This window comes from Chiloscyllium plagiosum, chromosome 30 (genome assembly GCF_004010195.1).
Source record: "Chiloscyllium plagiosum isolate BGI_BamShark_2017 chromosome 30, ASM401019v2, whole genome shotgun sequence".
Classification (NCBI taxonomy): Eukaryota; Metazoa; Chordata; class Chondrichthyes; order Orectolobiformes; family Hemiscylliidae; genus Chiloscyllium; species Chiloscyllium plagiosum.
The window spans coordinates 37,036,673-37,049,173 of NC_057739.1; the positions used below are offsets into that span (position 1 = coordinate 37,036,673).

At 40.5% G+C, this 12,501-nt stretch overlaps 1 protein-coding gene across 3 annotated transcripts in view; it reads left to right on the forward strand.

Moving 5' to 3' along the window:
* Window positions 1–12,501, forward strand: part of LOC122564925 (neuronal calcium sensor 1) — a 185,111-nt gene that overhangs the window by 92,778 nt on the left and 79,832 nt on the right. The window contains exon 1 of one of the 3 annotated variants that reach the window (XM_043720413.1): window positions 3,275–3,344. The exons of the other annotated variants lie outside the window; for them this stretch is intronic. Coding sequence (XP_043576348.1) covers window positions 3,298–3,344 — 47 coding nt within the window. The 5' untranslated portion in view covers window positions 3,275–3,297. Of the gene's footprint in view, window positions 1–3,274; window positions 3,345–12,501 lie in introns of those variants that run through there. 3 annotated transcript variants of the gene reach the window in all.

Below are 12,501 nucleotides of genomic sequence, written 5' to 3' on the forward strand. Positions count from 1 at the left end.
CTTGCATTGAAATAAATGCAGTTTAATTTATTAGTCCTACCTTGTCCCTGCCTGCCCTGACTGTTTGACTCACTTCTGTTCTCAACTGTACCAGTCTCAGATTGATCTCGTTCCTCATTATCTCCCTGGGTCCCATCCCCCCCACCTCACTAGTTTAAATCCTCCCGAGCAGTTCTAGCAAAGCTCCCTGCCGGTATATTAGTCCCCTTCCAATTTAGATGCAATCTGTCCTTCTTGTACAGGTCACTTCTACCCCAAAAGAGATTCCAATGATCCAAAAATGTGAATCCTCCCATACACCAGTTCCTCAGCCATGCATTCATTTGCTCTATTCTCCTATTCCTGCTCTCACTAGCTTGTAGCACTGGGAGTAATCCAGATATTACTACCCTTGAAGACCTCCTTTTTAAATTTCTGCCTAACTCTCTGTAATCTCCCTTCAGAATCCCAACCTTTTCCCTTCCTATATCGTTGGTTCCAATGTGGACAATGACCTCTTGCTGGTCCCTCTCCCCCGTGAGAACATTCTGCACCCTCACTGATGCTGCCAAACATAAGGTAATATTTCTCTGCTATCCTTGATCTTGGCACCAGGGAAACAACGCACCATTCTGCTTTTTCTCTGCTGGCCACAGAAACGTCTATCTGTACCTCGGACTAGAGAATCCCCTAACACATTTGATCTCTTGGAAGCCGACGTACCCCTCGTTGCATTAGAGCCAGTCTCAATAGCAGAAACTTGGCTGTTCGTGCTACGTTCTTCTGAGAATCCATCACCCCCTACATACCTGTTTGAAATTGCTCTGTCCTAACCTGCCGATCTCTTTCAACTTACCCTCATTTTAATTGACTCCCATTGCTGCATTAATCAAGCTAAGACATTTAGCTGATTGAAATTCTAGTGGGCTGAGGACCACATAATTAAGAAACATAGAATGAATTGATTTCCACCAAGTTGTCCTGATTAAATTGTTGCCATTTTTTACATTTTTCACAGTTAGATATTGAAATATTATCTTATGTTTGGCAGTATCTATCATTGCCACGAATAGATCAGATATCCCTGTCATCTGGAAGCCATTGTTGTTGCTCAGAATCTAACTAAGTGATGATGTGATGCAGGCTTTGTGATAGGGACCCATATGTCATGTGTATTCATCTTTTGTTCACAGAAGACAAAATGAAAAGTATTCTTGTGACATACAATTATAAACCACCAATGGTTTAATTTACATAGGGTTCATGAATCCGAATACAGTTTTGAGTGAGATTCATCTGCTCCTGACTGATCATTGTACTAAATCCAACTTACACTTCTCAAATTAATTATCCTAAGCTCATTTCCTCTGCTATACACTATATGTGTTTCAACCCAAGATGGTAGATATCAGTACCTTGGCTGTTTCTCCTGTGATACTCTCTAATCCTTCTATCGCCTCAGTATTGAGGTTTGGCCCGCCAAATTATCAATTAAGGTTAGTACCTTTAATAAAATCCCAACTGCTTAATTTGTGAACTGATGCCATTTGTTCAGCTAACTTGGACATACTCAATGAACACTGCTATGAAGATGCTTCGTTATTAATGTTTTTGAGAATTTATGTTAAAGGATTGTGGGCAGTAGCATATTTAGATTAGATTTGGCAATTTGAACCTGATTTTTTTTTTCAACCAGGTCATGAAAAAGATGGTATGACTTGTATTTTCAAAAATTAATAGAGTTTATTATTAGAAATAAACATATTAGTAATATGTCATTATTAGAAATGACATGGTTTGAGTGCACTCAACAGTCAAGTACATGGAGCTGCTGTTTTTTACATAATGAACTTGCTAGAAATCACCTGCCTAGAATTTACATCGTTGGTTTATATATTGTTTGGAATTCACTTGAATGTGTTTAGAGAGAGAAGCTACCCAGCTCATCCTTCACCTTTGAGAAAACCCTTGTTGTGAATTCATTGTGAGAACTGAAATCCTGTTTCTATCTATTCTCCTGAAAAGCGTTGGAAAGAGTTAAAATGTACACATATTGTCTTAGTCAACTCTTGACCTAACAGAATTTTATGTAGGGTATTAACCTCATATAGCCTGCTATTCACATTCTACAATATTTTCACGAGTTTTCTGCTCTACACAATAATCTTCTAAAACCTGCTTTAACCAAAAGAGATATCTTATTGTCACATCCTTAAATTCCTTTCTGCAGGTCGGTAAACATTGGTCATATATACACACTGCCCCAGTACAATTTTTAGGAACTGTCAAGTCAAGGTTTAAAATGGTAAAACTTTGAAACTTATTTGCAGTTTTTGTATGAACTTATATCTTAATAGTTGCAGGCATTGGGCACTTGGTGGCACTGTGGTGTTGGTTTCTGAATTCTCTTCCCCACTTTCGTTACCATCAACGTTTTGTGAATGTTTAATTGTTAATTATTTTCCTTTTTCTTTCAGCGTCCTTTTCAAGGCTAATTTTCTACAATGCTTTTTGTTTCAAAAAATATTATGTTCCTGGCAGTTCTGGTTTAATGTTTTACTGTTTCATTTGATACTTCTATGCTGGTTTGTGGTTCAGTCTGAAAACCATCTGTTCCAGTTCCTGAAGTTTTAATCTGTAGCAAAATGCCCTTTTTTCTGATTATTGGAAGAGGTAAAGAAGTCTAAGACAACAGATGAAAGAGAAACACCTACGTTTAAGGAGATGGGGTCCATTTTGCCTCTTGTGCCTGCTCTGCCAATTCAGTGAGATCATAGCTGATATTCAAGGATCTACACTTTACTGAACTACTACCACATTTTTTTGTTTGCCTTAGTATTCAAGTATCTGTGATGTCGACTTGTCCACAGTGTCTAAGAGTAGAGAATTCCAAAAATTCAAAACATTTTGGTGAGGAAATTTCTTATCTCAGTCCAAAATGGTTGATCCCATATTCTGACACTGTCAAGTCAGTCCCTTCATAATTTCATGGGGTTATTTTTATTTAAATTTTAAGAAATATTAGCATGTAGACTCTCCTCGTAAGACAATCTGCTCAAATCAGGAATCACTCTTGTGAACTCCATTATACACCAAAGTATATCCTTAGGTGAGAAGACCAAAACTGTATGCAGACTTATAGATGAATGGTCTCACTAAAGCCTTGTACATTTGCATTGACCACTTCACTGTTATAATCTTTTCCCTTTGAAGTAAAGACTAACATACCACTTTTTTGTTTCCTAATTGCTTGCAGCCTGTGATTAGTGTTTAAGAATACCTCTAAATATCAACATTGATAACTCAGAACAGAAAACTATGAAGAACAATGAGGAGAGAAAGAGGAGCATTGAGAAAAGAAAGAGGTGTGGGTGCGTGCCACAGTGAAAGAAACAGAATGCGCATTATAAAGCAGCAGTTAAGTAACAGTGTATCAGTAGGTGTGATAGAAGTAGGCAAACAAATGGAGTATGACCAGACAAAAAGTGTGTGTTTCCTAACCTGTTGTCATTTATTCTCAGGTGTTTAGTCCACTGCTTCTGATTTAAAACCTCCACCTACACACCTCTTCACGCTGCTAAATTAAAAATCATACAACACCAGGTTGTAGTCCAATAGGTTTAATTGGAAGCACACTAGCTTTCGGAGCGTTGCTCCTTCATCAAGTGGTAGTGGAGGGCTCAATCCTAGGATTTTTAGGATTGAGCCCTCCACTACCACCTGATGAAGGAGCGACGCTCCGAAAGCTAGTGTGCTTCCAATTAAACCTGTTGGACTATAACCTGGTGTTGTGTGATTTTTAACTTTGTATACCCCAGTCCAACACTGGCATCTCCAAATCATGACTTCATGCTGCTGTAATCTTGCCTTCCATCTTCAATTTTACCATGTTAATCTCTCTCAAATAGGAGACCTTTTATTCTGAAATTTGTCTCCCAGTTATGGATTTCTCCATAAGGGGCAAGATGGTCTTATCTCCTCAGCATCTACCTATCACCCTGTTCAGAATCTTTTATGTTTAATGAAATTACCTCAAATTCCTTTGGATCTCAATGAGCATAATGGTTAAAGGTTCTGTGGGCCAGGCAGGGATGTGTGGTTTAGGCCATATTTCGATCAACCATAATCTCATTTAATTTCACAGCAGGTTTGATTGACTGGATGTCCTTCACCTGTTTTTATTTCTTATGCTATATAAGTATTATTAGCGATTTTTGAGAAGATTTGTAGCTCAGATTGATGATAAGTCTGTAAATTAGCTCTCTGAGCTTGAAGGTTTGTTTTCAGATGTTTCGTCACCACACTAGGTAACATCTTCAGTGAGAGTCTCTGATAAAGTGTTGGTGGTATGTCCCGCCTCTCTGTTTAAAGGTCTTGGTTTCTGAAGGTGGGTGATGTCCGGTTCATTTCTTTTCAAGAGAAGGTAGATAGGATCTAAGTTGCTGTGTTTGTTGATGGAGTTATGGTTAGAATGCAATGCCTGTAAGGATTCTCGAATGCGTCTTTGTTTTGCCTGTCCTAGGATGTGTGTGTTGTCTCAGTCAAAGTAGTGTCTTTCTTGGTCTGTATGACCAGTGAGAGTGAGTCGTGTCTTTTGGTGGCCAGTTGGTGTTCATGTATCCTGGTGGCAAGTTTCCTGCTAGTCTGTCCGATGTAGTATTTTTTACAGTTCTTGCATGGCATCTTGTAAATGACGTTAGTTTTGCTGGTGGTATCTACTGGATCCTTTAGGTTCATTAATCTCTGTTTAAATGTGTTGGTAGGTTTGTGGGCTACCATGATGCCAAGGGTTCTGAGTATTCTGGAGGTCATTTCTGCTATGTCTTTGATGTAAGACAAAAAGACACGCATGAGAATTCTTCGAGACATTGCATTCTAACCAGAACTCCATCAATAAACACATTGACTTAGATTCTATCTACTTCCCTTAAAAAAAGAACCGGAAATGACATCATCCATCTTAAGAAACCAAGACCTATAAATAGAGAGGCGGGATATACCACCAGTGCTTCACCAGAGACTCTCACTGATTATATTATCTACGTCTGAAAACAACCTTCAAGCTCCTTGGGCTAACTTACAGACTTATATAAGTATTGTGGTTACAAAAACAAGTCAGAGGCTGCGAATTCTGTGGTGAGCAACTCAGCTTCTCACTTCCCCAAAGCTTGCTGACCATCTATAAAGCACAAGTCAAGAGTTGATGGAATATTTTCCATTTGCTTGAACAAGTGCAACTTGAACAACATTCAAGAATGTCAATACCATTCAGAACAAAGCACTTGATCAGCATGCCATCCACCATTTCATTATTGCTCCCTATGCGATCAGTGCATAATGGCAACAATGTGTACCGTTTTACAAGATGTATTGTAGCAACACATCAAATCTCTTTTGATAATACCTTACAACACTGTGACCTCTACCACTATGAAAGACAAGGGCAGTAGCTGCATGGGTACAGCACCATCTGCAGGTTTTCCTCCAAGACACACACAGTCCTAACTTGGAACTCTATCACCATTCTTCACTGTCACTGGGTCAAAATCTCATCTGGAACTCTAACAGCACTGCTGTTGTACGTGTCCGCCATGTACTGGACAGTTCAAGAATGGTAATTGGGGAAGACAACTTCATATTCTATTAACAAGTTAGAAATAAAATAGACATTTGGAGAAAATTACTGCTCAGTGGTGGAGCAAAATAAAACATTAAGAGATAAGAAAGTTCCAGGTATAAAATAGCTATATATCCTTGAAGGGTGAAGGCAAGAAAGGCATCCAAAGCTCATGCCCCCAGGTGAGAAAAGCAATAAATATTTAAAATTAAATAGGAAAAGTAGAGTTGTAACAAACCTCAGGAGACAGATTTGGTTAATTACCGCAAAGATTGTATTAAAATACAGAAGCAATTAGAAAAAGTTAATATGGAAGCAAATATATGTTTACAAGAAAATGTTAGGAGGTAACATTGAATTGATCTCTAAACATTTTATAGATTTAAAGTATTCATGATCAGCAAAGGAAAATACTGGACCTATTACAGTTCCAAAGGAAAATCTATGCAGTAGCATAGTAGTGAGTAAAGTATTTTATATCTATCTTCGCAAAGGCAGTGCATGACATAAAGATGCTTTGAATAGGAGAGAGAAGTTATGAACAAGATACCTTGAAGATATTCTAAAAAGATTAGCATCACTTAAAACAGGAAGTCATCTGATCCCAATGAAATGCCTATGATATTACATATATGTAACAGAGGCATTGGCCACCATTCTTTGATCCTTATTGGTAAAAGAGTATAACCACTAGACCAGTGGTTCTGAAACTTGGGTGCATAGAAACTTTATGGGGATCTGTGATTAAATGAGTGACGGCCAGAGACAGAATTGATGTGAGGCAAGAACAATGATCAGTGTAGAGTGAGCTCATCTCATGAGGAAGAGATATGTGTTGAGAAATGCTGGAAGTGCATTAGGGTCTCTGTGTCTGACTGTAAATAGATGTAAGTAAATAGCTGAGTTCTTAAAAGTAACATTAAAACACTTTTTTGCATGCAGTACATATTAAATTTGGTGTCCACAAATTCAAATCGATTTGAAAAGGGACCCTTTGACTAAATAACTTTGAGAACCAGTGGACACACAATATTAAGCTGCTTTTTCAAGAAAAGGGAGAGGGACAAACCAAAAAGCTACAGGGCTGTCAACTAACTTTGGTAGCAATAAAATTATTGGTAATCATTATCATAAAATGATAAACTTTCATTTGCAAAGGAGATTCAGCATAGAGTTATTAATGATAGATCACACTGGATTAACTTGACTGACTTTCTCAGTTAAGTCAACAAATAATTCAATCAGTGCAATGCAATAGGTGTTGTATTAGATAAACTTTGAGAAGGCATTTGACAAAATGCCTATGGGAAGCTGATTAGGAAAGTAAAAACACATAGATTTGAGGGGGAAATACCCAAATTAATACAAAATTGATTAAGTGACAGGAAGCAAATGGTGGAGGTGAACAGACTTTTTTTTTGTTAACTGGTAGCTAGTTTGGAGTGGTGTTCCCGAAATGTAGTTTTCAAGATGATGGGAGAATTTAATTTTGCAGATAGAGAAAAACCTGGTCCTCCTGATCAATGTGCCAATAATCAGAGATGATAGTTTCAAAGACATTAGCCAAACATTGGTTGAAAGGAAATATTTTCATTTGTCAGGATCTTGAACATTGTACCCGAACAATAGCAGAAACTGAGGTAGTCATTTTGATAGGGAGTAAGAGGTTAACAATAGTAATCTTGCAAGTTTATTGATAAAAGAATAGATGTGACCAACACAGACTTAATGGTCTGAATATGGTTTGCTCTCTGCTCTACATTATTCTGATAGTAAGTGAACAGTTGTAGGAGCTTTGAGATGGCATGACCTTGATGCTGTGTAGCCAGATTAATCACAACCGCTGCTTATTTTGATGTTAAAAATCACACAACACCAGGTTATAGTTTAATTGGCACTACCACCTGATGAAGGAGCGTCGCTCCAAAAACTAGTGTGCTTCCAATTAAACCTGTTGGACTATAATCTGGTGTTGTGTGATTTTTAACTTTGTACACCCCAGTCCAACACTGGCATCTCCAAATCATGCTTATTTTGATGACAGGATAGGGAAAGCTTGCATATAAGATTTTTAACAATCTGCTCAAATGTTGTTGATGTGCATTGCATTTTACAATATCTATAAATAGAGTCATAGAGGTGTACAGCACGGAAACAGATCCTTTGATACAACTCGGCAAAAGTGAGGACTGTAGATGGTGGAGACTAGTGTCGAGAGTGTGGTGCTAGAAAAGCACCGCAGGTCAGGCAACATCCAAGGAGCAGAAAAATTAATGTTTCGGGCAAAAGTCTTTCATCAGGAGGGCCATCTCATCCAACTTGTCCATGCCGACGAGATATCCTAACCTAATCTAGTCCCATTTGCCAGCACTTAGTCCATATCCCTCTAAACCTTTCCTATTCATATACCCATCCAGATGCCTTTTAAATGCTGCAATTGTACCAGCCTCCACTACTTCCTCTGGCAGCTCATTTGATACACGCACAACCCTCTGTGTAAAAAGTTGCCTCTTAGGTCCCTTTTATATCTTTTCCCTCTCACCCTAAACCTATGCCCTCTAGTTCTGGACTCCCCCATCCCTGGGAAAATATTTTCACTATTTATCCTATCTCTGCACCACATGATGCTATTGAAAAATGGATTCTACTTTTGCTTGGATACTTTTCTTTAATTAGTTCTGTGTTATAGCGCCAGTGACCAGATTCGATTCCAGCCCTGAGTGACTTTCTGAGTGAAGCTTGCACGTTCTCCCCTTATCAGCACGTGTTCTGTGGGTGCTCCAGTTTCCTCCCACAGTCCAAAATTGGATGGATTACTGGATTAGCCATGGTAAATGGGTTAAGGGGATAGGGTGAAGTATGAGATGATCTCTGGAGGATTGGTGCAGACTCAATAGTCTGAAATGGCCTCTATCTGTAGGGATTCCATATGTGTAGCAGATTCTAACCATTTCCTGTTCTAATTCAAGCAGAATCAGTTGTTCTATATACCTTTGTATAGATTATTAGGAGCAGAAGATCAATTTTAGTAGTGTTCTGGTATAAATTTCTCTGTTTTAAGAAGTATTGATGTGAATTATTCAGGAGACTTGAGGAAAGCTTTTGTAAAATACACAGCACAGAAACAGGCCATTTGGTCTGTTAGTCTATGCAGGTGTTTATATTCCACAGGCACTACTGTCTTTTACCATTCTCAGTCGAAGAGTATGGTGCTGGAAAGGCACAGCTGGTCAGGCAGCATCCGAGGAGCAGCAGAATCGACATCTTGAGCATAAGCTCAAAAGCTTGGGGGTGGCCCAAGGACGCTGAGGGATAAATGGGAGGGGGGGTAGACAGCTGAGAATGCGATAGGTAGATGAAGTTGGGAGTGAAGGTGATAGGTTGGAGAGGAGAGTGGAGCGAATAGGTGGGAAGGAAGATGGACAGGTAGGACAGGTCAAGAGGGCTGTATGGAGGTCAGTGGGTGAACGCTGAGGACCGGGGGTTCTATCCTTGTTGCTTTTGGAGAGGTGGGGTTCGAGGATGGATGTGCAGGAAGTGGATAAGATGCACTGGAGGACATCATTGACTACGTGGGAGGGGAAATTGCGATCTTTGAAAAAGGAGGCCACCTGGTATGTTCTGTATTGGAATTGGTCTTCCTGGGAGCAGATGCAGTGGAGGCAGAGGAATTGGGAATAAGAGATAGCGTTTTTACAGGACGTGCAGTCCAGGTAGCTGTGGGAGTCAGTAGGTTTGTAATAGATGTCCATGTTGTGTCGGTCACCAGTAATGGAGATGGAGAGGTCTAGGAAGTGGAGGGAAGTATCCGAGATGGTCCAGGTTAACTTAAGATCGGGGTTGAACGTGTTACTGATATTGATGAACTGTTCAACCTCCACATGGGATTACAAGGTGGCGCCGATACAGTCATCAATATAGCGGAGGAAGAGGTGGGGAATGGTGCCGATATAGCTGCAGCAATGGACTGTTCCACGTACCCAAAAAAGAGACAGGCATAGCTGGGGCCTATGTGAGTACCCACCAACCTCAGGATACATTGTATTATCCTCCAACATTTCTGCCACCTTTAAACAGACTCCACCACCAGGGAAATATTTCCCTCCCCGACCCTATCTGCGTTCTGTGAAGACCATTTCCTCCGCTACATCTCTATGACTCTTTGACTCTATGACTCCCTTGTTAGGTCCATGTTCCCCACCAACCCACCCTTCCCTCCCGGCACCTTCCCCTGCCACAGCAAGAATTGCAAACCTGCGCCCACACCTCCCCCCTTACTTCCATCCAAGGCCCCAAAGCAGCCTTCACAAAGCACATTCGTCACAGATTTCCCTGCACTTCCACTCCCATCATCTACTGTATCTGTTACTCCACATGTGCTCCTCTGCATTGGGGAGACAGGACGCCTACATGCATAACACCTCAGAGAACATCTCTGGGACACAGGCATGAAATAACCCCACCGTCCCATGGCTGAACACTTTAACTGCCCCCCCCCCACTCCGCCAAGGATGTGTAGTTCCTGTACTTCCTTTACTTGGAGGAAGAACGCCTCATCTTCTGCCTTGGGACCCTCTAACCACATGGGATCAATGTGGATTTCACCAGTTTCCTCATTCCCCCCCCCCCCCACCACCTTATCCCAGATTCAACCTTTCAACTTGGCACCACCTTTTTGACTTGTCCTACCTGTTCATCTTCCTTCCCATCTATCCACTCCACCCTCCTCTCTGATCTATCACCTTCACCCCCAACTTCATCTACCTATCGCATTCCCAGCTACCTTCTCCCCAGCCTCACCCCCCTCCCACTTATCTATCAGTCCCCTTGAGCCACCCCCTCAATCCTGATGAAGAGCTTATGCTCAAAACATTGATTCTCCTGCTACTCATATGCTGCCTGACCGGCTGTGCCTTTCCAGCACCACACTCTTTGACTCTGATTTCCAGCATCCGCAGTGCTCACACACTTCCAGATTTTTACCATTCTCAGCCTGTCAGCATACGTCTGTTTTTTTCTCCTTCCCACCTGTCGTGTATAGTTTCTTTCTGAAAGCACAATAAGCTGTTTGGCTGAACCACTTATCCCAAGCAAGTAGCAAGTTCCACAATCTAACTAATCTGAGTAGATATTTTTTGGAAATTTGCTTTTGTTTCCCTAAGGAATTTATTTCTAAATATCTTTCATGTATGGCCACTAATTTTGGATTCTTCCACAAGTGAAAACACTCTTTCCACAACCAATCCAATATCCAATTCATTTATAATTTTAAAGACCCATCACATCACCCATAAATCTTCTCTTTTGTTAAAAAAAAGTAGCTCCAAACAATGGCCTAATGGTAATATCACTAGATTGTTAATCCAGAGATCCAGGTAATGCTTTGGGGACCCAGGCTTGAATCTTGCCATGGCAGATGATAGAATTTGAATTCAATGAAAATCTGGAATTAAAAGTCCGATGATGACCATGAATTTATTATTGATTGTTAGAAAAATCCATCTGGTTCACCAATGCCCTTTAGGGAAGGAAACTGCATCCTTGCATGGTCTGGCCTACATGTGACTCTGGGCCCACAGCACAGTGGTTGATTCTTAACTGCCGTGCTGGAAATGTGTTGCTGGAAAAGTGCAGCAGGTCAGGCAGCATCCAGGGAACAGGAGAATCGACGTTTCGGGCATAAGCCCTTCTTCAGGCTTATGCCCGAAACTTCGATTCTCCTGTTCTCTGGATGCTGCCTGACCTGCTGCGCTTTTCCAGCAACACATTTCCAGCTCTGATCTCCAGCATCTGCAGACCTCACTTTCTCCTCTTAACTGCCGTGGATAATTAGGGATGGGCAATTAAACAAAAATGCCCATTAGCTGTAATGTTAGTCCTATCCTTATCTTTGTAAATACGTCATGTATGGCACTACTATCCATTACTTTTAAACGAATTGGACGATCACATTGAGTGATAGCTGTTGCTGTTTGGGGTGGCTGGGATGTCTTGAGTTCCTCAGCGTTTGAATGAATTGATTGACTTCATTTTGGAAATTTCATTATGCAAGGACGATTTACTAACTAAGCTCTTTGCATCACAACTCATATTGGTTTGTTTCTGCAAAATAGTAATCTACAATGGAATTCATTTAAATTTTGCTTTCCTTGATATAGTGAGTTCTTTATCACTGACATTTTGTATTCAGTAATGATTAGTGTATTTGCTAATTTGTTGTTTGTGTTTAATTGGATAAATATACTGTGATATAGTATTAAGTCAACTTGGGAACAATGGTCTTAAGTTTGATTCCTATCATATTTTGGGACAGGTGATTTCATTTGAACTGTTGTGGGAAATGGTAGAATTGTGCTTTGCATCCCATAGCATCCAAGAACAGAGAAGTCAGCGACACTTCCTATCCTTGTCACTGTGTAGTAACCTATAATGGTATACATGGATTTTTAATATCTGAAATTGCTCAAGGTTGCCACATCTCATAGGTGAGCTACAACCAAAATAGTCAAGAGTGGAACAGAATTCTACAGTCATGTTGTTGTCCTTCTGTCTCTCCTTCAAATTCTGGACCTTAGGGAAGAATGACAAAATGTTAAAATTCCTAACTTTGTTTCTCAGTGGTTCATGGATTTACTTAAGGGTATAGTCTGACAAGGAGAAAGTGAGGTCTGCAGATGCTGGAGATCAGAGCTGAAAATGTGTTGCTGGAAAAGCGCAGCAGGTCAGGCAGCATCCAAGGAACAGGAGAATCGACGTTTCGGGCATAAGCCCTTCTTCAGGAATGGGGAAAGTTTGTCCAGCAGGCTAAGATAAAAGGTAGGGAGGAGGGACTTGGGGGAGGGGCGTCGGAAATGTGATAGGTGGAAAGAGGTCAAGGTGAGGGTGAAAGGTCAGACTGGGGTGGG